The sequence below is a fragment of the Dendrobates tinctorius genome, unplaced genomic scaffold (assembly GCF_039654945.1).
Source record: "Dendrobates tinctorius isolate UK_male_01 unplaced genomic scaffold, ASM3965494v1 ptg000143l, whole genome shotgun sequence".
NCBI lineage: Eukaryota > Metazoa > Chordata > Amphibia > Anura > Dendrobatidae > Dendrobates > Dendrobates tinctorius.
Window position 1 is genome coordinate 20,501,819 of NW_027361810.1, and position 26,845 is coordinate 20,528,663.

General features: G+C 41.8%; 1 protein-coding gene across 1 annotated transcript in view; it reads left to right on the forward strand.

The window, feature by feature from the left end:
* Window positions 1–26,845, forward strand: part of ARHGAP15 (Rho GTPase activating protein 15) — an 830,524-nt gene that overhangs the window by 759,729 nt on the left and 43,950 nt on the right. The window contains exon 14 of the mRNA XM_073545572.1: window positions 14,260–14,365. Within this exon, the coding sequence (XP_073401673.1) occupies window positions 14,260–14,365 (106 nt within the window). The remainder of the gene's footprint in view (window positions 1–14,259; window positions 14,366–26,845) is intronic.

Sequence of the window (26,845 nt, forward strand, 5' to 3'; positions counted from 1 at the left end):
ACAGACTGGAAAACGTTAAAGACAATCCCTACCATTGTACAATTTGCAAAATCATCTTAAAACCATGTCCAGTCATTAAGGAAGAAATGTCAGGAGATTACAGCTCCAAGGACTGTAATCTTATGAATGCAGATCTGGAGTATAATAAAATATGTAAATCGGAATCAATAAAAGCTACACAATGGAAAATAATTAAATATTTACCAGTATATAGATCTATAGAAATAAAAAGATCTGTGCTCCTCATGATGCATTAGGTTCACAGAAGATTGTTTTTCGACTGGAATCCATTCACCACTTGGCTATAAGAATATTGACGTTTGTACGGGTTTAAACGGCTTGATGTAAAGATGAAGGTTCCATTAATGGCAGCAAGCTGAGATCTTCAAAATGGCAAAGAGCCATAATTCCATTATACAATGATTAACCTTTAATTCAAGAATCAGAATGAGATGAATAACTTGCAATCATGTTGGGCATGACAATAATGATGAAACTGTTATGATGTATGACTCTAATGCCCGACGCCATGCTGTTTAGTGGCTCACTATCTTTCCAGGACTCGGCACGCCTGTAGCACACAGGGCACCGAGTGCATGGCTCCATGGAAGAGAGAAACAACTAACGCTGTGGAGTAACAAGAATCTTAGGTCTAGCTCTGTAGCACTCGGAGATTGTTGACATCTGCTGAGGTTGAAGCGCTCCGTAAGCAGGAAATGGGGTGTCACTTTGAGTGGTAGTCTACCATTACCCTGGCATCCTAATGAACTGACTGCAGTACACAGTGCTACGGGATGGCATCTTAACGCACGGATAAGCAAAAGCACTTTCCTCCTTGTCACTGTCATCCATCTGCCTGCACCCTACTGCAGCCAATGGGATGGAACCATGCTACAATGTGCTATAAGCCATTTAGAGTTGCATATTGCATAATCAGTGCCATTAAATATGTTAAAAAATGACTATTATTGGTTATTTCCCTCTGTCTCCGACACCTGGAGTTTGATACATTAGTGCTCAAGTTTTCCGAGAGCAGATTCACTTATTAATGTTATCTATGCAAAACATTGCAAGATTAAGCTAAGCATCTCAGTATAAAGAACAGTATTCACCGAGCACACACAGGCGGCGTAATGTGTTTAGTTCATTTATCAATTTACAATGCAAAATTGTTGCGGACAAGATCAGCGTCAAGAACACAAATTTGTAGCCTTTTGTATAATTCTCTGTATTTTCTCAGTACGTTACGGCGCTGGATCGTTAGGATTTTATATCAGGGCTGCAAAAAAAGAAACAATATATTTGCATTTATTGTTATTATTTATTATACACAGTTATTGTGTATTATTTATGATTATTGTAATCATTATCAACGTATTTCATATATTATTTTCATGCTATGTGCAAATTGTAAGTTAATATATTTTTTTGTTTTGCATTTAACGATACAGAGTTCAATACATAAAAGAAAACACAGAAATGCCATGCTTATATATAGTTAGGCTAGGTCACACCAGCGTATATTCTCTCATCCGAGAGAATCGGACCAATTATACCTATCACACTCTGATCAGAGTTTGGACCAATTCTCACGGATGAGGAGAAAATGGAGAAGAAAATGTTTTCAACTTCTCCAGTCTGTCTTTCCATGGAACTAGGATTGCACTCAGATGTCACCTAAGTGTAGTCCAATGGATTCCACGGGCTCATTGACACGATTGGTCAAATGTGGTCTGAAGTTTTGTTGGATCACACTAGGACCAAAAATACGGTGGTCTGCACACGCTCTTAGTGTCTGAATGGGGTTATTTGGGTACCTGAGGACTAACCCCCATCAATGCAGAACTGCAGTGGTAAGTGATTGGTCCAAAGTCATTAAAGGAGATGTGTTCTACTGGCTTACTATTGTGTTAAAACTTGGTTCCACCTAAGGAACTTCAGTCTATTGGGTTCCTCAGTTTTTTTTGCTTGTGGAGACAATTTATTAGAGGTGTCGGATGTAGCTCTGTAATGAATGGAAAAATACTCAGGCTCAAGAGTTTGTGTTGCTGCATTATTAGGGAAAAATTCACCAAGGAAAACCAACCTGATCATTTTATATTTGAAAAAGCAGTCAATAATTACCGTCGTTGGCCTTGAGAGTCCAGACAAGACCATAAATGTGATCATAATATCACTTCCATTACTGTTCGAAAGCCTCTATACAAAGTAGGGAGAAGTCGGAGACCAATCGCTCATTTTACAGCAATCTCTCCTGAGTCCTCCATACACATGAATGTTCGATTCCATCAAGCGCCCTTATATTGAGAGCCACTAACAGATTCCTCTGACGGCAGCTGATCTCCAGAAGAACAAAATGATGGCCACTGAAATTCAGCAGGATGGATCCTTCTCTCCTCTGACCTCATCTGTCGAGGGAGAACCAGGAGGCTCCCAAACACATTCACAGATCCAATTGATATTGGTGGGTTTCAGATTACTTTAGTCTAATGTGGTTCTTTAGGATTGTGGTAGTTCCAGTCATATTAAACATACAGATGATTCCTTCCTTATCTTTCCTTTTATTCTAGAGATGAGTGACATAAAATGACCAGCTTCGGGAAAAAAAACACATTTTGTGTCACTCTATCGGGAGATGTTTATGCTACATGTATCTATACGTTGCCACTCGATGACTGTGATTTGAATTGAAGCCTGTTTAAGCTTTTTTTAAATTGAATTTGTATCTTGAGAGATTTTACAGAAAGGATGAACACATTTGTGTAATCAAGACATAATATCAACTTAGAAAAGGTCGTGGCGCCATTGTTCATTACATCATGGAGGTTATCCAGCCTGGCAAGTATCAGGTATTAATTCCTTGGAGAAATCAGGAGTATAACCCAATTCGGTCTTAATTGGGGAAAATAAAGTCTTTGAGGGGGAAAAAAAAGCTAAAAAGTTCATCCATTGTTGTCTTGAGGACCTTCAGCTTATCTCATCTCCCTATAATGTTTTCCCGTCTTACCGAACCAATTCTACTCTACGGAGATGGACGCTGATCATCATATTTTATTCCCAATAAAAGGACCAATTTACACTCCACAATCCGAACCTTTCATAATAAAACTGGAGATGGCGCTTATCAAGCTATGAAACGCCGGCACAGTACATACTGCCTTGATGTCTCTGTGATAAAACCATTTCCGATGCTCAAAATCTTAATCGAAGCATAAAAGACGCCATGATAGTTTACACATGAATAACTTAACTTTATCTGGGACCTCACAAGGTCAAGGAAGGTCCAACTCAAACACCTAGAAAAAATACATTTTTTTCTTTTAGTATTTTCTCGTTCTTATCCATTTTTGGATGGACGACAGGGAAACGGAATCTCGTAAACTGTTCTAGTGCAGGAAGGCAAGAGGTACATAGCGCCAGAGAAGGGGAAAAGAAATCATATTAAGCTTTTTAGTGCATCAGTTCGCAATATTTTCTCCAGGCTTTAAAGAGCAAAGTGTGGCAAAAAATCCCGAGCTCAGCAGCTTTATGTAGCCGAATGGCAGAATGTGACTGCGTGATTTATAATGAGAAAAGGTATCTGCAACACACAATTTTCTACCTAGCTGCAAATAATAATTCATAGTGATGTCCCTCGCAGATAAAAGACCTTTTGTGTGTTAGGCCTATGAGGTAAAGTGATCATGATAAATGTCAGACCAGCGCAGGTAACGGCTTTACAAACCATTAAGATTAGCTGGGCCTTTCTTCAATGATAACCGTAGCCAAGCTGTGACTGTATGTGGTAATAATATTGCAGTCCTGATGAATGCCAGAGCCGGTGGAGGTGTTTATCATCGCCAGCTCAGGACTGCTGACTAAAGCTGCCACAAGTTGACTGTTACTGGGTTTTTTCTCATTCTTTTCTTGTTTTACAATAGATTAGAAATAAACTGCTACACAATGAGAATTGAGGACAAGTCCAGGGCGGACATACCATCGGCCCAACCTGTGTAGCCGCACAGGGAACCAACCGGTCAGGGGTCTACATTTACCTCCAAAGTGGCAAGTAGCTTCTGGCTCATGTTATTGGACTGCAAAGGACCCATATAACCCTTCTTGCATAGGGGCCCCTTTCTGTATGTATCCACCTCTGGACAAGTCGTTGTTTTTTTCTGGGCATGTGCAACTTCTAAGCATTACCCCGCCTGTAAGGCTCTATATGCCAATTTGGCAATCTTGACTGGTAAGAACGGTATGTTCCTAGTTCTCTATCAGTGCCGGGGCAGGAACCTCCGAAAAGCAGACAGAGGTATTTTCCTTTTGGAGAAGATCTCTAACCCACTGGGCTCACTTAATGCAATGATGTGGGGCAGTAACTCAAAGGTATAGATTGCAGCCTTTTGTTTATGGAGAAAAGTGGCTGGCAAGGCTCTTTACCGAGTCAGCATTACCTTATGAGGTAGCTACCTCCAATAAGTAGGAATAGAGAGCCAACATTCTTCCTCTTACAGGAGAACTAATGCGCATTCCTAGCAACTCCAGACATTCCATTTCCCCATGTCCCAGATGAAGCCAAAATTGTGGGCGAAACTCTGGGTCAAGATGTTCGGTCAGCATTGCCACGATATGGTTACATATGGGATTTTGATGTCCAAGTTTATATAAAAGCACATTTTTACCCAGGTTTGTGACTCCAATACACACAATGGTGGTTTTATACTGTCTTCTCCCACTGATTAGATGTTTGCTGCTTCCTTGATCTAAGATGCCATCATAAAGTCAACTGGATAGAGATCTAGGAATTCTTTCAAGGATACCATCAGCAGAGACATAGAGCAATCAACATCGAGATCATTTCACTTAAATCATAAGGTGTTGGTGGTGAATGGAAAGCACCACTATTTCTATGTGTTTTAGCACAGTTGGTTACTCTTCATTTTGTCTATTTACTAGGTGACACTAGAGGGCTAGCTTTCTTCACTTTGGAGGAGCACTAATTTGTATTTTTAATAGGGTAGAAACTGGGGAACAAATCAAGCTTAATAGGGTCTTAACTGGGAACAACGGGTGTTTTGTCCTGAGGAAGAAGTCCTGTGCGACTTCGAAACGCATCTACGTTTAAAACCTGTTCTGAATAAAACTTTTAAAGATACCGTCGGTATCCTGGATTCTTCAGCAGCGCAGATTCAGACCTTTCACCTTTTATCTAGTAATTTGCATTTTTGACATCTCTCAAAATATGATGGAGAAATATTAGAAGATGGTTTTGAAAGTGTGCATCAGCTGACACCCTCAAGTTTCTCTAGACCAACTTAGCAGTCTCAACAGGTAAAACCAGTACATCCCTAGACCTCCCCATATGGTTTATCACCAAGCCAACTAGTACAAGTACACTGATGAGGATCAGGAATTCCATAACAGCAGATGGAGGTATTTTAATTTTGGTGAAGACTCAGGATCTTTAACGACTTTACAACATCCACCATTCATTTAGGTAGATATGCACACTCAATGTATGGAGCAGGCTCAGGAGCTGAGCCTGTTCCACACAGCGTAGGTGCTAGCTACACTATATCATTGGCACTTAGGAGTAACTCATGCGATCAGAACTAGCTCACTTCTCAATAGTTTAACCTCACTGCAAGTTTTTTTTTCTTTTTTGTTTCAAGTAAAAAAAAAACATTAAATTTAGTTTAATAATAATAATAATAATAACAATAATAATAATTTAGTTTCATCATAAACATACAGACCCCTAGAACAGAAGCACCAGGTAATTTTTTATCTCAAAATGAATGTCTTAAAAAATAAATCCAAAAGACAAAGAATTTCTTTTTTTTATCATGTCATCCCACTAGGATTTTTTTTTACATTTTTCATTACATAAAATGGTAAAAATTAATTGTTTGACTTGCTTGATTCATAATTACGATTCATCCCGTGAAGAGCAAACCCTTCAAATAGTTCTGTTAACAGAAACATATAAAAGTTATTGGCTTTTAGAAGAAGGCAAACAAAAAGAAAAAATAGTAAAATGTCCATATTCCAAGTGGCTAAAGGGACAGCATTGACTAATAGGGTAGAGCCAACTCTCTTCCTCCCGAAGGTGAGCTGATTTGTATTTATGTAAATCTGCCTAACTGTTTTAGTTTACCCCTAAGATTACACTTGTACACCTGTACTTTTCCATGTATTCGGTTAAGGACACCAATTTCTCATAATATAGGTTGATGACATTATGGAACATGCTTGAAAAACCATTGACAGGTTGCAATTCATACTACAACCACTGGGTGGCTATATATAGCGCAAACCTCTCCCGACAGAGTATCACAAAATCATGTTTCTTTTTAAAACTCCTCCTCTTCAGCCACTCCACAAACCAAGAACAAGGATAAAGAAGGTCACTGTTACAAACTAGGCTTCTGATCATTTGTGCTTTATTTAAGTCCCTTTTATATTTTTATTTTGTGGTATTCATTGCTATTTTTTTGCTCCAACTTTGCACCTGATTCATGAATTTTGCGCAAAATAAAAAATATTCTTGATTTTTGTTTTTAACCTTGTGCCTTTTTAGGACAAATAAATACACACATACTGTCATGATCCAGGTTGGGGATGACAGGTTTTGAATAAGTAACCTTTTTTTCCTTTGAGCTGGTTGCTTATAGTTGGTTTTGCCCCCGGTGGCCATTAAGGTTATTACACAGTGGTGTCTTTTGTTCTAGTTTGCCCCCCCGGTGGTGGTGAGTGTTATTGCATGGGAATCTCTAACAGGAGTGAGACTCTGGCTCCTAACTATAAAGGTGTGTCTGGTGTTCCCACTCACTGTTGGTGATATTGGTGTTTTCCAACCATCCTTGGTGAAGGAAGGAGCTAGAGAGAGTTCCTGGCAGCTCAGTCAGAATCCTGGAGTGGCAGCTATGGTGTCAGTGAGGAGTTCTGGCAAAGCTTGGAGGAGTGGCAGCTATGGTGTCAGCGAGGAGCTCTTGTAAAGCATGGCGGAGTGGCAGCTATGGTGTCAGCGAGGAGTTCTTGCAAAGCTTGGTGGAGTGGCAGCTATGGTGTCAGTGAGGAGTTCTTGCAAAGTTTGTTGGAGTGGCAGCTATGGTGAAAGCTGCACTCAGATGCTGGACTCTGTTGCTGGAAGAGAGCTGCACTCAGATGCTGGACTCTGTTGCTGGAAAGCTGCGCTCAGATGCTGGACTCTTGCTGGAAAGCTGCACTCGGATGCTGGACTCTGTCGCTGTAAAGCTGCACTCAGATGCGGGACTCTGTTGCTGGAAAGCTGCACTCAGGTGTTGGATCCGGTTGGAGGAAAAGATGCACTCAGGTGTTGGACTCTGTTGCTTGGAGCATTAGCAATAGGGCAAAGCTAAGTGGTGTTTCCCTGTTTGTCATTTTCTTCAATGTGTGTTTTAGTGCAGTGGTGGGATTAGTTTCTGCACCGTCCACTTCACTAGTAAGGGATTGGTTCAGGGCGAGCTAGGGATTTCAGGTTTCCTGATCGGCTCCCGGTGCGGAACCGGCCTAGGGATCGTTAGGAGTGTAGAGACAGTGACTCAGGGGAGTGCAGGAGGTCTCCACGTCCCCGTTCCCTATCGCAGGGCCACCATTGTAACTGTTTTCCTGGTTTTCCCCTTTATTCTGAAATTCGCCCTGCTGGAGGTGGTGTATCCAGACATACGTGTACTACTGAAATTTGCCTGCTGGAGGTGGTGTATCCGGCTGCACGTTCTATTAATTAAATTCGCCCTGCTGGAGGCGATGTATCCAGGGTCACGCTTGTCATATAAATTCGCCCTCCTGGAGGCGGTGTGTCCAGTCTCACGTGACCATGACATATACAATGGGTGTCTGAGTCGGGAAATAAGGTAAGGATTCAGTACTAGAGACAGGTTAGGACAGTCCCGATGGGCACACCTTGTCGTGGTGAGATGGATTTTATGCTTTTTTGATCAAAGTAACTATAAGGACCATAAGTTGTTTAGGGTATATTCTCAGTTTACTTTTTTGTGAAAGTTGTTTTTTGTGTTTTTTTATTTTGTCTATGAAATGGCCAGAGTGTGAACGTGCCCTTACACTTTGCACGTATGCCAACTTGTAGCCTGGCTCATTTCTTTATTTTTTAGCACAAATATTCGTATGTTCTGGGACCTGGGTGTGTGGAGGGCTAAAGTACATTTCTGCAAAAAATTTTCATCATCTTAAAAAGTCATAATTGATGAATCAACCAAAAACATCAGGAAAACCCCAAACCCCGCTCACGATGACAAACAAAAAAAAACTGTTAAAATAGACTCAAAAATAAGGCACAAATGAAAAACAGGTGAACACACCAAAAACTAGACAAAAAAATGAAGACGCAAAAATGAATTATCACTTATTTTTGTCAGTAACACATTTTCATACAGAGTTTTTAGAATTCTGGAACTAAAGTCTATTTGTTTTATAAGGAAAAGTTCTTCAACTTATTCATTAACGTTGCGTTTCTTCTTCCACTCAGATGGAATGTGAACTCTGCACCAGATCTCAATAAAGTTTAGAGCAGAGAAAAATCCCATTAAAGGGAATCTGTCACCTCATTTTGGCGGGCTATGTAAATGCCTTGTGTCCGGTCCGATAGGCGGTGTTTCGTCTCCTTTCCTCCACCCCTACTTGGCCGATGTTCGTAATAATTACGGGAATTTCAGTAGTTTTCCACCATAGTACATGAGTGCGCAATGCAATCTTGACTCGCGCACACGCAGTATGCTTTGCCCAACTGCGGGCAAAGCCGAAAAGCATTAGTGCGCTTGCGCTGGTGAACTATGTCCCGGAAGTATTTAGCTGTGTTCCGTGTTATAGTTCACCGGCGCATGCGCACTAATGCTTTTCGGCTTTCGGCAAAGCATACTGCGCGAGGCCAAGTCAAGATTGTACTATGGTGGAAAACTACTGAAATTCCCGGAATTATTGCGGACAGCGGCCAAGGAGGGTTGGAGGAAACGAGATAAAACACCGCCCATCGGACCGGACACAAGACATTTACATAGCCCGCCAAAATGAGGTGACAGATTCCCTTTAAGTGTAAGGTTCACCAAAATCCTTTAGTAAAATCGCAGTAAAGAGGATGAGAAGATTACGTTTTTTTTCTGCTGCTGCTATTATTTGCATTTCCTTGTATATTGTTCCTGTGTGTATTACTGTCTCTTCTGTCATCGGTCTCTAGTGCCCTCCGCATCGATGACAGATACATGAATATCCCCATGATATAAGAAGCACACGCACAACCCTGGAATTTCCTTTGCATGACTTATTTTCATGTCTAATTAATACAGATTTTGGAGTGGAAATTAATAATGAACATGGGTCATCATATAGATCTAATGATCGACACGCAGTCAGCAGAATCGCCATGAAATGCTCAACACATCCCAAATAATGTCATCAATAGTGCCAGACCTACAGGGTGTACCACCAAGATACTCTATGTAAAAGAAATGTTTTATCATTATATATAGGATAAAGCAAATAATAAAACAAGTCTGTGTTGTATGGAGAGTCAGTGCACTATATAGCAACTTCATTTCCTTGCCAGGGGCATGCATGAAGGAGCAGGGACCCCACAGCAATGATAGAAATGAACCTTTAATTGTGGTGTTGTTTTCCACTCTTCCCTGATCCTCTGGGGAGGAGACTGCTGCACAGGTTCTGTCCGCCTACGAGCAATCTCAGACCATTTGAGCCTTATTTTTGCAAGCACCTCATAGCAACTGTATGGTCTGCTTCAATGTCCTATTTTAACACTTAGGGTATTTCATAGGATTATTACCAGAGGAAAAAATTACATTATATACGATAAATTACAGACTTGAGGTGTAGTCACAATTTAGCCGACTGTCTTTAATAACAATCTACACTGCACAGACAAATTTTCTTATATCAATATTTTATTACTTATTTACTCTGCTTTGCTCATATAGCGCCATTCCGTAGCGCTTTAGAGACATCATCACTGTCCCCAACAATATGTTTGGAGTATGGGGGGAAACCCATGCAAACACGGGGAGAACATACAAACTCTCTGCAGACGTCATCATTGGTGGAATTTGAACCCAGGACTCCAGCACTGCAAAGCAACAGTGCTAACCACTGAGCCAACATACAGTGCTAACCACTGAGCCACAGTGCTGCCTGTTAAGATTACACTTCCAAAAATGCAAAGAAGGTAGAGATGTTAGCTTCAGGTTTTCTGAAAATCTCTAGAATTTAGAATTGCAGCTCTGAATTATATTACATGCTGCAACTCTATATCAGTACAGAATAAGTAATATCATTTATGTACACAGTGTCTGCACCAGCAGAATAGTGAGTGCAGCTCTGGGGTATAATACAGGAGGTAACTCAGGATCAGTAATGTAATTTATGTGTGGTAACTGACCGGATTGGGGGGTGGTCTACTGCTTACCATGACAGGACAATGCAAAGACGAGATGGAGGCAGAATTCAGTTGTAACAGATCCGGGTTTATTGGCCATCCTCCTGACGACCTTAGCCATGCACCACAGTTCCTTTACAGCTCTCCATTTCCAGGCCCGGGTACCTTTCACCTTTCCTTTAGTTGTGATGACGTCCCTCGCGGATCTTTTGCTGGGGCTGTCCTAGACCAATCTACCACCAGCACTTCACCTGCCCGAGGTCGTCGTCCAACCGATACCCCCGGGGCCTCGTCTGTCCTGCGGTACGTCGTGTCAGGGCCACCCCCCTGACTGTCTTCTCCTGTCAGTTCCCTGGTCGAGCTCTTCACCGTTCTCCATCTTCTGTCCTGAGTCTTCCTCTGCTGAGCTCCTCCCGGGACTAGCCTAGCTTCTGGAACCCCAACCAGTCCTATTTATCCCCTCTCTCACTGGGAATTTCCCTCCTGGGTTCCTATCTCCCCGCCCCCCATGACTAAGCAGTTTCTATAGCCGTAAGCTGATGTTAAGTCCTGAACTACACTCCCCCTGCCATCTTGTGGTCAAATTTCGGGACTGCACTCCCTTTTCTGTCCTTCCCTGCTGTTACCATTCTGTCATTGCCAATCTCCATCTGTAGTGCACAAATCATCCCCTCCTACTTCCAGTCAAGTCTATCCGTCAAGTCACCTTCCCCACATATGTACACAGTGACTGCACCAGCAGAATAGTGAGTGCAGCTCTGGAGTATAATACAGGATGTAACTTAGGATCAGTACTGGATCAGTAATGTAATGAATGTACTCAGTGACTGCACCAGCAGAATAGTGAGTGCAGCTCTGGGGTATAATACAGGATGTAACTCAGGATCAGTAATGTAATGTATGTACACAGTGACTGCACCAGCAGAATAGTGAGTGCAGCTCTGGAGTATAATACAGGATGTAACTCAGGATCAGTAATGTAATGTATGTACACAGTGACTGCACCAGCAAAATAGTGAGTGCAGCTCTGGAGTATAATACAGGATGTAACTCAGGATCAGTAATGTATGTACATAGTGACTGCACCAGCAGAATAGTGAGTGCAGCTCTGGGGTATAATACAGGAGGTAACTCAGGATCAGTAATGTAATTTATGTGTGGTAAGGGACCGGATTGGGGGGTGGTCTACTGCTTACCATGACCGGACAATGCAAAGATGAGATGGAGGCAGAATTCAGTTGTAACAGATCCGGGTTTATTGGCCATCCTCCTGATGACCTTAGCCATGCACCGCAGTTCCTTTACAGCTCTCCATTTCCAGGCCCGGGTACCTTTCACCTTTCCTTTAGTCGTGATGACGTCCCTCGCGGATCTTTCGCTGGGGCTGTCCTAGACCAATCTACCACCAGTGCTTCACCTGCCCGAGGTAGTCGTCCAACCGGTACCCCCGGGGCCTCGTCTGTCCTGCGGTACGTCGTGTCAGGGCCACCCCCCTGACTGTCTTCTCCTGTCAGTTCCCTGGTCGAGCTCTTCACCGTTCTCCGTCTTCTGTCCTGAGTCTTCCTCTGCTGAGCTCCTCCCGGGACGAGCCTAGCTTCTGGAACCCCAACCAGTCCTATTTATCCCCTCTCTCACTGGGAATTTCCCTCCTTGGTTCCTATCTCCCGGCCCCCCATGACTAAGCAGTTTCTATAGCCGTAAGCTGATGTTAAGTCCTGAACTACACTCCCCCCTGCCATCTTGTGGTCAAATTTCGGGACTGCACTCCCTTTTCTGTCCTTCCCTGCTGTTACCTTTCTGTCATTGCCAATATCCATCTGTAGTGCACAAATCGTCCCCTCCTACTTCCAGTCAAGTCTGTCCGTCAAGTCACCTTCTCCACATATGTACACAGTGACTGCACCAGCAGAATAGTGAGTGCAGCTCTGGAGTATAATACAGGATGTAACTTAGGATCAGTACTGGATCAGTAATGTAATGAATGTACTCAGTGAGTGACTGCACCAGCAGAATAGTGAGTGCAGCTCTGGGGTATAATACAGGATGTAGCTCAGGATCAGTAATGTAATGTATGTACATAGTGACTGCACCAGCAGAATAGTGAGTGCAGCTCTGGGGTATAATACAGGATGTAACTCAGGATCAGTAATGTAATGTATGTACACAGTGACTGCACCAGCAGAATAGTGAGTGCAGCTCTGGAATATAATACAGGATGTAACTCAGGATCAGTAATGTAATGTATGTACATAGTGACTGCACCAGCAGAATAGTGAGTGCAGCTCTGGGGTATAATACCGGATGTAACTCAGGATCAGTAATGTAATGTATGTACATAGTGACTGCACCAGCACAATAGTGAGTGCAGCTCTGGAGTATAATACAGGATGCAACTCAGGATCTGTACAGGATCAGTAATGTAATGTATGCACACAGTGACTGCACCAGCAGAATAGTGAGTGCAGCTCTGGAGTATACAGGATGTAATTCAGGATCAGTAATGTAATGCATATATACAGTGGCTCATATTTTTATATATATATATATTTATATAAATATTCAATATTTATAGTGTAAAATACTATCATATTTACTTTAATACAGAAGCTGGTGATTACTTTTTCTACAAGTCGGTGTTTAGACAGGAGATGATAAAATAAATCACATTCACACCTCTGAAGCATATGTTTCCAGACTGTATTCCTATGGATAGGTACGTCTCTGGGAGGCAAACCTCCTGCCTGAAGGGTGATTTTACGGCACATTAAAATTGTTATCAGATTTATGAAGTCATTGTTGCACGCAGGTTCTGGCAGACAAGTCGCACAGTGGGTTCTTGGAGAATGATTTATACTGTGCCAGTGCCAACATGGAAGGTGTCTTGTTCAATGGGTAGCCGGGCTCCCTCGCTGCTCCAGGAATGGTGCATGGATCTGATGGTCATTAGTGGAGAAGATTTGGCAAAATCCTGGCAATCGTGGCTTTTTTTTGGTGCGGCAAATATAGACACAAGGACATGTGAAGAGCAAACTCAAGCAAGTGATGTTGTTTCTGTTTGGGGAGTACGGCTTAATTGCTGCTCTTAATGTCCTATTAAGTGACTGAGTAAATTCCAGCTGTGAGCCTGTGATAAATCATTTCATGTTCAGCAAGAGGGACTTTCGCTGAAAAAACGAAGAGATCCAATACTTTTTTTTTTTCTTAGCGGACCAAAGGATTTCTTGAAAGTAATGAAAGTTATGTAGAATTTGTGCTCACACTAATATATAGGAACGACTATATAAAAAAAAAAAAAGGACATGAGCGCCTCCAGGTGACTTGTATATGTTGGCATCCTGAAAATGTAATGTATTCAATATGAAATAAATATAGCTGCCATGTGTTAAAAATATTACCTGTCCTTTCACCCAAAAAGGCAGGAAAAGCATTGTCTTGCTGCCCTCGCCCCATACAAGTCTAACTGTCTGGGAACTGTCCCGATTTTCATGCTGTGTAACTTGCCATCCGCTTTTTGGAGTGAGCAGTTTCTCTTCATTAGGGTTGTTCCAGTGCTATAGGTGCTAGAACGTCCTTTCCTTCACTTCTGTATGCACTCCTCCTGATGCTATCCAATGACTTCTCTGCTCTGAACTGAGAACCACCCTCTCTGCTATGTCTCGCCAGTAACTGTACAGATGAATTTGACCTGACTTGTATATTTATTCACAGTCACTATAGCTTTTCCCAAACTCATAGACCTTATACTGTATTTATTTTTGGAGGAAAAAAAGTTTTTAAATAAGTTTTATTTTGTTTACTTTTATTTCTTTTGTTTTGTTGTTGTTTTCTTAGTTTCTCTACTTTTCTGTTTCCTACAGAACTTCCAGAAAGAGACCGTCAAATTAAAACACTGAGGACGCTGGTGAAGCAGCTACCGCCATGTAACCGAGATACCATGAAAGTTCTTTTTGAACACCTCGGAAAGTGAGTTGGTAGTTTTTAAGTACATTTCTCTTGTTTGGTGTCTTAACTAACTGGTCCGTGACAAATATCTAAAATATACTCCAGGGAGCATCGCACTCACTTCCCAAAACGTCTCCTCAGCATCTATCGATCGCTCTACTACCCGGTCTATAAACAGCAGCAGGTTCCAATCAAAGTGTGGCTCAGCTCCATTACCTCACAGGGCCACATTCTAATTGATCCCTGCTGTGGGCCATTTTGAAGGGGAATGAAAAAATCAACACATGATTCCTGTAGCGATTTTAGTTCCTCTTAAATAAATGTAACCCTCTGCTGTCTTATAGGTACCTAGAAAGGGTTAAAAGTCACATTTAAAAAAATTGGGGGGAACAAATTTTTTTCACCAAGTGCATGTGCGATACATCTGGAGCGCAAATGCGTTCCAATGTCTTTTCCGGATAGGCGCCATTCCCTAACGATGTCACGCCACAACACTTTTTGCTTGTGGGTGATACAACTGGAGCACAAAGCGCTTCCAAGATACGTCCCTGACTCCCTACCTTTTAGGGTACGTGCACACGCTGCGGAATTCTCTGCGGATTTGTCCGCTCGGATTTTGTAAAATCCGCAGGTCAGAAGACCTGCGGTTTATCTGCGGATTACCCTGCGGTTTTGCCCTGCAGTTTATCATCTCTACAATGGAGCAGATGGCAAACCACAGCGGAATCCGCAGAAAGAATTGACATGTCATTTCTTTCTGCGGATTGAAAACAGCAGCAAAACCGCGTGGAAAAATCTGCACCGTCTGCACTGCGGTTTTCATTTTCCATAGGTTATAATGCTACTATAAACTGCTGCGGATCCGCAGGGCCAAAACCGCTGGGGATTCGCAGCGTGTGCACACACCTTTATTCTTATTTATGGTGCTAAAGTTGTAATGCCATGACATGCTGCATGGTGGGAACTATCTTGGGAGATGTTACCTGGCATTATGCTAATCTATCCGGATATCACATCCAACCTATGCACTGGAGCACCTTACTGTCATATAGGAGCCACAATCGTGTCTAGAAGCTAAGTATTGTCATTCTGTATGTATCTTTGACGAACTGATGAATTTAGGATGAACTAACACCGTATGAACTCCTGAGGAAGCTATTTAGGGTATAGCATTCTTCGTACATTTGGTTTTGCTAATTTGAGATTGCACATATGCATATTTTGCCAAGTTATTTTTGTGATATCGCACTGATCATGCTCTTGTTAGTATGAATATGATTACCTTTTGTAGCATTACTTTGTCTTTTTGGCCTATAGTTATATTTATCCTTCCACGGGACATGTTGGCATATTGTGGATAAGGTTTGGCACACCCCATTGAGACACCTTGGGTCCCTGTAACATCTGTTTGGCCTCTATATGTAATTTTTGATCACTGTTTTGGGTTCTGTTACATGTTTTAGGCTAGGATTGCCTCTAGACATATAGGATGTAATAGGGGATACTAGGGCTAGTCACCCTTGAATGGGGGCGCATAATTCAGGGTGCCAACCTCCGTGACTAGGTAGAACCGACATTATAGTAATAGGGTAATACATTCCCTTTACACTACATGGAAGAGAGACCACCCTCTATTCCGCGTCTTATCCCCATCTCTCTTATTTGTCTAAACTATTACAAGAAGCATTTCAATTTTGATTGGATATTGGTTGTAGCTCTGGGGATAGGTAACAAATGAGTATATGTTGATTTTACTTCTCATTTTATTTATTCTAATTTTTAATGAGAAACTAATAATGTTATCATGCATCTGACATTCCCTGAGCCCGTGCTTTGTGGTCGGCTTCTCTCTCCATTGAGCCACAGCAGTTACACCTGTTCTCCGGGTGCTTAGTTTCTGTTACCCTTGCGTTGGTCTTTTTAGGTTGACAGGTGTGTATATTTATTCATTTGTCTGCACAATCACATTTCCGTGCAGTGTTTTATATATATATATATATATATATATATATATAAAGGTATTTCCTGCTGGTGATAGTCTCATTTGTATGTCCAGCCATAATGCAGCTGTTTATGCCAGTCAGTGAAAGACCAGCTAGGGTTTATCTCTCCACTGATTATGCTTTTCACCCTGCACCTATTTTCTGTTTCTTGTTTAGGAAGTAGACGGCATACTCTCTAGCAGTACATTCTTTATCTTTTAATTTTGTATTTTGTGGTTTGTTTAGCTTTTAACTCACTCGGGGATCTCTTTCTATTTCAGTGCACTTTGCCATCTGTAGGTAAATCACACTCTGATCTGCCCTCCGGTTCCTTAGGAGAAACATGAAGCTCTTGATGGCCTTTCAGGCAGCATAGGTTCAATCTGCCATAGTTTAGACCAGACCTGGGCAAAGTGTGGCCTGCAGGCCAAATCCAGCCCTCTGGCTGTCCCAGTCCGGCCCACAGACCGAGACAACTGTGGGGCTGAAAACCTGAGGTCCGCGGGCCGCACCATGACTGCCTGCTCACTCACTCGCTGTCTCCTGCAGTCAGCATTGGTGGAGGAGGTGCCTGGTAGTTTCATGAGGCAGGAGAAGCCGGCCGGGGACAGCATCAGACAGATTGTATTTGTTTGCACTGGTGTACCAAGCGGTCAATCCCTGATTGTAGGCTGGCTGTCTCATCGGTATTACTGCACCTGTGTAGTCGCCATCTTTATTTGGGTCTGATAGTGCATTTGTCTTGAGGCCTAGACAGGTAAGCATCTTTGCCTGTTTTTTGTTGTTTTTTTCTATATTTTTGGAGGATTTTCAAGTCCTCTTTTTGTGGTTTTGTTGTTACAGCGTCAGACTAGTCAGGTCTATCCCTGGAGTGTTTTCACACATAGGAATAAGACTAGTTCTCTGGATCAACAGTCCATCTCCAAAGTTTGCGAATACAATGTAGGAGATCTTATGTGGTATTTCCTGATGAAGGAGTTCTTTGAAAGTCTGAAACGCGTTTAATAGAGACCACTTTTAATAATACTTTTGGACTACGGTGATTCAGCAGCGTAGAATTTGACCACGATCTCCTACATTGTATTCTCAATGGCCGGTCCCTCGTGGATCCATGGATCTGCGGCAGCGAATCTTTCCAATGCTTGTTTTAAGCTACATCTGGTGAGTGCCATTTCCTGCATTGACTTCTTAATCCCGGATAAAACCCTATTGCGCTATCTCTCTCCAACAGTTTTTATATCGCCAAAATTTACTATTCATTTCCATTCTTCAAGAAAGACATGTAGACACTCCTTGAACCCGTTCTAACAGTAAAGAATATATTATGTCACTGACATAAAAGTAAAGAATCCATAATATCACTGCTCTAACAGTAAAGAATCCATAATCTCACAACGCTAATAGTAAGTAATCTATAATATCACTACACTAACAGAAGAGGAGCTATAATCTCACTGCTGTAGCAGTGTAGCTGTAGCACTGAGTCACCATCCCACCAAAGACAACCTCTGCAAGGAGTTTGTATGTTCTCCCCATGTTTGCGTGAGTTTCCTCCGGTTTCCTCCCACATTCCAAAGACTGATAGGGAATCTAGATTGTGAGTCCCATCGGGGACAGTGCCGATAATGTTTGTAAAGCACTGTGGAATTAATGGCGGTACATAAGTGAGTAAAATAAATTAAATAAATAATACATTGTCTCACTGCTCTAGCAGTAAAGAATCCAAAGTGTCACTGCTTGTTCAGTAGATAAGCTGTATCCTTCTTTCCTTTTGACATTTGACGGAACATCCCAGTTTTGTGGCAACATTTTGCAATGTAAACTCTTAGAAATACATATGGCATAAATAAAATATTCATGTTATCGATAGTGAGATAAGCTAATGGCACTGACACATTAAATGATGATAAATAAACAGCTCCTGGCTGTACAGAGCACTTCACACCTCGCCTGATAATCTGCTATTTTTTACTATTACCTCCAGTGCAGGTAAATATGATTTCAATGTCTGTAAATAGACCATTTTCAAGCTGATTAGAAAGCTTTATAAAACACTCTCTCGCCAGGCTGTTAACATGTGAAGTCACGCTGTGACATTACTTATCGAGAGTAACATTACCTGAAGGGATTTGGGCTCTTCTGTTTGCAAGACAGGAATTAGAGTGTTGCACAAAATGTCACTACCTTGATTTTTAAGGAGAAATATGTGGTATTTATACACAAAACTGGTTACAAGTCAACCTGCAGCATAATGACGTCATTTATTACGAGCAGATTATATGTCGCCTCGCTCAGCGCAGTTTCCATGTGATGGCTGATATGAAACATACCCCCATAGTCCTTCTGAGATATATACATGGCCCATTAACAACCCTTGTATCATTAAGTGGATTGTCAACTTTCGAGGACTATTTAATTATATGCATGTATTTTGGACTGAAAATCATTTTTTGAAAATTGGGTATCATTAAAACATAACATAGTAACATAGGTAGCAAGGCCTGAAAAAGCCATTTGTCCATCCAGTTCAGCCTATATTACATCAGAATAAATCCCCAGATCTAAGTCCTTTTAAAGAACCTAATAACTGTAAGATACAATATTATTACTCTCCAGGAAGACATCCAGGCCTCTCTTGAACCCCTCGACTGAGTTCGCCATCACCACCTCCTCAGGCAGGGAATTCCAGATTCTCACTGCCTAACAGTAAAGAATCATCTTCTAAGATGGTGGAAAAACCTTTTCTCCTCCAGATCCAGAGAATGCCCCCTTGTGACCGTCACCTTCCTTGGTATAAACAGATCCATGGAGAGATATTTGTATTGTCCCCTTATATACATGGTTATCAGTCGTCTTTTTCTAGACTAAATAATCCTAATTTTGCTAATCTCTCTGGGTATTGTAGTTCCCCCATCCCCTTTATTAATTTTGTTGCCCTCCTTTGTACCTGCTCTAGTTCTATTATATCCTTCCTGAGCACTGGTGCCTAAAACTGTACACAGTACTCCATGTGCGGTCTAACCAGGGATCTGTACAGAGGCAGTATAATGCTCTCATCATGTGTATCCAGACCTATTTTAATGCCCCCCATGATCCTGTTTACCTTGGCAGCTGCTGCCTGGCACTGGCTGCTCCAGGTAAGTTTATCATTAACTAGGATCCCCAAGTCCTTCTCCAGGTCAGATTTACCCAGTGGTTTACCGTTCAGCGTGTAATGGTGATATTAAATCCTTCTTCCCATGTGTATAACCTTACATTTATCATTGTTAAACCGCATCTGCCACCTTTAGGCCCAAGTTCCCAACTTATCCAGATCCATCTGTAGCAGAATACTATCTTCTCTTGTATTGACTGCTTTACATAGTTTTGTATCATCTGCAAATATCAATATTTTACTGTGTAAACCGTCTACCAGATCGTTAATAAATATGTGGAAGAGAATAGGTCCCAACACCGACCCCTGCGGTCCCCACTGGTCACAGCGGCCCTGTTAGAGAATATACCATTTATAACCACCCCCTGCTTTCTATCACTCAGCCAGTTACTTACCCATTTACACACATTTCCCCTAGACTGAGCATTCTCATTTTGTGTACCAACCTCTTGTGTGGCACGGGATCAAACGCTTTGGAAAATTCAAGATATACCACATACAATGACTCACCTTGGTCCAGTTGCATAGTTTTGCGCTTTTTCTAAACTCTTCTTTTTCCTTGCACCTTCAACATTGATTTAGTCTGTGGCCATAGATCAGCTGAGATGAGTCAAAAACAAAACAGATATAAAAGTTACAAACTTCACTTTAGACAACCGTAATGCAGTGACTGATAGATTTTCAATTACGGTAACTCAGCGCTAAAAGTTACAACACAGAGGCTAGAGAAGGCAAAAGTTTTGCAACCTTGTTTTTTATTAAACCCAATTGCAAAAATTATTTCAGCTCCATTTAAGTTAAAAAGAAAAAAAAAAAGGCTCCAAAGCTGGACAACCCCTTTAAAGAGGAAATACAGACTCGTATCGAGAGGTAAGAGGCGTTGGTGAGGGTTGTGTCTGTTGCTAAATATCATGCACACTCACTAGATGGTGCATGATACCTTCCAAAAAAAACTGTAAAACCTGTAAAAAAAACTGTGCAATTGTCCGATGGATGCCACAGCAGCAGCACCATTCCCTTCCATGTATATAACTCTCTTTAGATGTCTTTATTTAAGTGGAAAAGAAGATTTACCAGATTTTTTTTTAATCATAGCAATGCTTCTAAAATGAAAAATGAAGCAACTCTACAAATGCTCTTGATTAAAAAAAAACTTCTTAGATTTTTATCGTTACAGCTACAAAAGTATTTCAGTGTCTCCATAGTAACAGACAACAAACAAACTCTGCGTAGTCAGATTTTGCAGGAATATCCTTTTATATCCTTCCTCTTTATCTTGCTCATATACATTTAAGTATGTTGGGAAGAAGAGAGATACAAATGGAAAAGAGTATAGCTACTTGGAAACGTATAAGTATGGAAACCCGTAAATCTACATTGGAGCTGGAGATACAAAACTTTTTGACACAGAATTTTTTTTCGTTTAAATGGATTGGCCTGAAAACAACTACCTACAGCTCTTAAAAATGGATTTTTGGGGACGGTTATCTCTGTTCTTTTAGGATCATATGTTTTCTTGCCTTGCAAAGATGCAAAAAGAGGTTGTGCTCGCCGATGCGGGGGCAGAGTAAAATGACGAATGTTTTATGCAGTTTTTCAAAAACATGATTAAACTATTGCCAGTGAATGGCCTTGATGTTATTTAGAGGTAGTTAACATAAGGGCAAAATAAAGATGAAAAACTGTTCACTATGCCAGTTACATGGTGACATGCAGTGCAACATTTAAGGAAACCAGGATGGATGAACACAGAACTTAAGCACATGCTAAAAAGGAAGAAAAAAATGTTTATAAAATGGAAAGAGGGAGGCATATCTAAAGAAGAATATAATGCTGTCTGCAGAACCTGCAGGGCACAAATCAGATTATCTAAAGCTGAAAATGAATTGAGGCTTGCAAGAGATGTCAAAAGCAATAATAAAGGATTTTGGGGATATGTCAAAAGTAAAAGAAAAGTCAAAGATGCTATAGGATTTTTACAGAATGAAAATGATGAAATGGTAAGACAGGATGTTGAGAAGGCTGAACTTTTAAATTCCTATTTTGCATCTGTTTCTCTCAGAAAGGAAATGTAACATCAACTGTTATTCACTGTCCTATTAAGGGAATAGAAGAATCCAGGATATCTATAAACAGAAAGATAGTGAGGAAACACTTAGCTAACCTAAATGAATTCAAGTCTCCAGGTCCAGATGAATTACACCCCAGAGTACTGAAGGAGATAGCAGAAGAAATTTTTGAACCCCTCTCCATAATCTTTGAAAATTCTTGGAGAACAGGAGAAGTGCCAGAAGACTGGAGAAGAGCAAATGTTGTTCCTATCTTCAAAAAGGGGAAGAAGGTGGACCCAGGCAACTATAGGCCGGTGAGTCTGACTTCTATACCAGGAAAGATCTTTGAACAAATTATTAAACAACATGTATGTCAATACCTGGATAAGAATGAAGTGATTAAACAGAGTCAGCATGGGTTTGTAACTAATAAGTCATGTCAGACTAATTTAATTTCCTTCTATGACGGTATTACTGATTGGGTGGATCAAGGAAATGCTGTAGATATAGTATATCTTGACTTCAGCAAAGCATTTGACAAAGTCTCTCATACAATCCTTATTGAAAAAATGACTAAGTATGGAATGGACAAGGCAACTGTTAGGTGGATTCATAACTGGCTTAGTGATCGGACCCAAAGAGTGGTCGTAAATGGCTGCACATCCAGTTGGAAGAATGTCTCAAGTGGGGTACCACAGGGCTCTGTCCTGGGCCCTGTATTGTTCAACATCTTTATCAACGATTTAGATGAAGGAATTGAGGGTAAACTGATTAAATTTGCTGATGACACAAAGCTAGGAGGGATAGCTAATACTAGAGGAGAGAGAGAGGATTCATAAAGATTTAAATAAACTGGAGAAGTGGGCAGCAACTAACAGAATGGTTTTTAACAGGGAGAAATGCAAAGTACTACATCTGGGCAATAAAAATGAAAAAAGCATATATAGAATGGGAGGAATAGGGCTAAGTGACAGCACATGTGAAAAAGAGTTGGGTATACTAATAGATCACAGACTGAATATGAGTCAACAGTGTGATGCAGCAGCAAAAAAGGCAAATGCAATTCTAGGATGTATTAACAGAAGCATACAGTCTAGATCACGTGAAGTAATTATTTCCCTCTACTCCTCTTTGGTCAGACCTCATCTGGAATATTGTGTCCAATTTTGGGCACCACATTTTAAAAAAGACATCAACAAACTGGAGCAAGTTCAGAAAAGAGCGACCAGAATGGTGACCGGTCTGCAAACCCTGTCTTATGAGGAAAGGTTGCAGGATTTGGGAATGTTTAGTTTGCAAAAGAGAAGACTGAGAGGAGACTTAATAGCTGTCTACAAATATCTAAAGGGCTGTCACATTGTAGAAGGATCAACTTTATTCTCATTTGCACAAGGAAAGACTAGAAGCAATGGGATGAAGCTGAATGGGAGGAGACACAGATTAGATATTAGAAAAAACTTTTTGACAGTTAGAGTGATCAATGAGTGGAACAGGCTGCCACGAGAAGTGGTGAGTTCTCCTTCAATGGAAGTCTTCAAACAGAGGCTGGACAGACATCTAACTGGGATGATTTAGCGAATCCTGCTTTGATCAGGGGGTTGGACCAGATGGCCCAGGAGGTCCCTTCCAACTCTACCATTCTATGATTCTATGATTCTATGCATCACTATGACTAGTCACAACCTATTGGTCTCGGTGATACTAAAAGAATAGGCGGGCTGCCTAGCACCTGTCTCTCTGCATTGTCCTACCTTTAGGTGATGGTATCTCCGCAAGAAAAATTGACATGCTGCGGTCTGGAAAGACATGCTGCATGTGTGTTTCTGCAGGGAAGCCGCGGGTGTCTGAACACGCATAGTGGACATGAGATTTCTTGAAATCCCATCCATTATGCTGCAACATCTGGCCGCTGCCGGTTGGACGCTGTGGATGTGCACAGCGTCCATCCCGCAGCATTTACTGACCGTGGGAACATACCCATACAGGTTGCATGCAGTAAATATTCTAGGCAGGAATTACATATGCTGCTACATTTGTGGAGCACCCCACAAGGGCCTAGCGGGGTACTCGGTACCGGGCCCGTTGATCTCACTGGGAGTTGTCACGGAAGCTGTGACCCGGTCCGTGGCCCTGGGGCTCCATGGCAAAAGGGGGATGAATGAACAAGGAAATAAAGTTTATGAATAGTTTGTGATGCCACCTGTGGTGTTCGGCAAGTGAGATGTTAGGCCAGCGCTGCATGCAGATCCTCTGGGACTGGCGGTGGGTTGCAGCCAAGATGGTGAAGCTCCCCACAGGTGGAGCTGTAGTCCCAGGGCAGTGTAGATGTAGCAATAGAGGAGAGGCACAGGCGGTGTAGAGGCTGGTGCCCAGATGTAGTAGTGTGGGGTATAGTAGTGCAAGAATAAGTGGAGGACACCAGGACATATAGTTCCAAAGCTTTACTTACAGTCTGCAGTTCACACAGATGCCTGCCTCCATGCTGTGTTCTCCGGGTCCTGGGCTCAGTCAACCTAAAGGCAAGATAGGATGCTCCCTTCCAACACTCCGCCAACATGTACCTTTCTGAACGTCTCCTCTATAGCGCCTTTAAGTGAAGTACTCCTAGTACTGAGTTACACTGGAGTGCCTCCTGTCAGATGTTCCCAAGAATGCTACTTGTATGGCAGACAGCTGTAGCCTGCTTCGGGGACTCCTTACTCCTGAGTCCCGGCTCACTGTCCAAGTTGCTGTTGTGCACCAAGTCTTAGATGGGAGTAGTGCATTTACAGCCCACTACTCCACCGGTGTCTGCTGCAGAACCATTAGTGTCCATACAACAACGGGGACCGGGCCCCGGCCTTGCGCTTAGAACTTCTAGGCAGGGTTCTTCCTCTAACCCACGTCCTCTGTGTTCCCTTTTACTCCTACGTTCCGTACTTGTCTTTCCTTCTTATGGAAGCTCATGCTTCAGTTCAATGTCTTTCTCCTTCTTTCCTTTCCCGTGCCAGCTGGCTCAGATCACTGAGGCAGCTGCAGCACTCCTTCCTCCATCCCTCTCTTAGGGATCTTCTCTCCTCACTCCTCTCTGAGTGACTCTCCCCGACTCACTACTAACTAACTGACTAACTGAAATTCTAAACCTTCCCACTCTTTTAGGTATTCTAAACTCCACCCACCTCCCAGCACATCCAGTGTTCCAAGCAGGGAACCACCAAAGGTGCTCTGCTACTCTCTAAGCAAGGAGCTGCATAGTGGCTTTGCTACACTACTTTGTGGTGAGGGGTGCAGGTGTTGGAGCATGGTTTGGAGTTCCCAACTTACCTGGATGGTGAGGCACCACACCTCAGGAGGAGGTGCAGTACCTCTGTGGCGACTCAAGCCTCAGGGGCGCCACATTTGTTTTTGGCAAATCTATCCTTATCCATTTTTTTATGTGGTTCCCATGCAGGATCCTGCATTAAAGAGTAAACAATGTTTTGTTTTGTTTTTCCTATAAATCAATAGCACATGTAAAAATAAGAGACTTTGAAATATAACTTATCATAGAAATCTGCTTTTTCTCCCCCCACAACTGATTATTCTTCTCAAAATTCTCAAATCACAGGTACAAATGTGTCTTCAGTGAACATGGATTTTCCTATTACTGGGATAGAAGATGACAGTTGGTGCGTTTGGCCTGTTTCACACATACGTCTTTTACATCAGCTGCAATCCGCGAAAATGGCGGGACACAGATCCGCAACTGTTTTGAAAGCAACGTGTGCTACCGGATCGTTGCTTTGACGGATCCGGGGAAGGTAGAAATTTAAAGGAACCCGTGCCGAGAGAGAGAGAGATATGAATTTTTGCTAGCAGCAAGAACGGGATTTAGGTTTAAATTTCCGGCAAAGACAATGCTTCCGGGCATGCGCAGTGACAAATGCGGATCCGGCCAGCCTAAAAAACATTTCATTGTCCGTCTTGTCATGTCAGCGGACGCCAAAATTTTGGCAGATCCTTAAAAAAACGGATCCAACGGATGACCATCCGTCAAGATCCGCCGATAATGCAAGTCAATGGGGGAAAAAACGGATCCGCCAAGAAAAATGGCTGATCCGTTTTTTGCAAAACGGCGGATTTTGACTGATGGAGACAAACAGATGTGTAAAACAGGCCTTTAACGTTCAGTGGAGAATTGGTAACTGTCATTTCAGGAGAATTTGCGCCAACGGTTATCTCCTATCTCAGTAATGGGGAAATAAATCCTATGAATTGAGCAAGATCCAGAAGGAGAAAGGACGACGTTTTTCTGATAAAATATATTACAAAGTTTCTTATATTCATGTGTAATATTGATTTATGAAATAAAAATTAAAAAGGAAGTCACTTTAACTAATACAGGATGCCTGGAAAGAGCAGGAATGCTGACACTATTGTATCACTCTACATCAGGGTTCCCCAACTCCAGTCCTCAAGGCCCACCAACAGGTCATGTTTTCAGGATTTCCTTAGTATTACCCAGGTGATAATTCCATCACCTGTGCAATACAAAGGAAATCCTGAAAACATGACCTGTTGGTGGGCCTTGAGGACTGGAGTTGGGGAACCCTGCTCTACATCATATCGGCACATTTATGTGTCTTGTAGGACATCTAGACTTGTTATTTATGGGAGAAGTCAATAAATGTCATGGTTTTTGTTTCTACTACTTATTTGTTGTCAGGACTGTGCACCGTATATTCGTCTCTTCCCCACCTCGGTGGTCCCAGAATATCGATATATTGGTATTTTACTATATATATTTTACTATATATTTTACTATTTTATATGCAGTTTTATTTCTTGCTTGAGCGTTTTTGGCTCCTTTATCTTTTGAAAAAAAAAAAATTGGCCGTTTTTCAAACAAATGATGTGTTTTCTTTCGCCATTAAACATCTATTTTTCATTGTTCAGAATTAGTTGAAGAGATTGGTGGGGAGGGTGGCAGAAACTCTTCCCTATTATCTTCTTTTTTTGAATGAAAATTGCTGAACCCAGATGTCTTCTTTTGATACATACAGAAAATACTCAGCCAACGGCAGCATCTGGCTCATTGGCTCGTTCATCCGGCGAGTTGCTGTCGGAGTTTCACCTCTGCGTGGTCAGCTGATTGCGTGGCACATATCCTCGTGTTCTATTATCTTTATACAAATTTTTTTTTTTTTCTGCTACTGATTCATTTCATCTGTGTTGGGTTCCTCTTTGCTGGCAACATAGAGCAGATGTGTTTTCAGAGTTTTATTTAGTCATCAGATCACCCGTAAAAATATGTTTTCATACATTTACAGGTAATATTGTTATGATTTCATTAAAT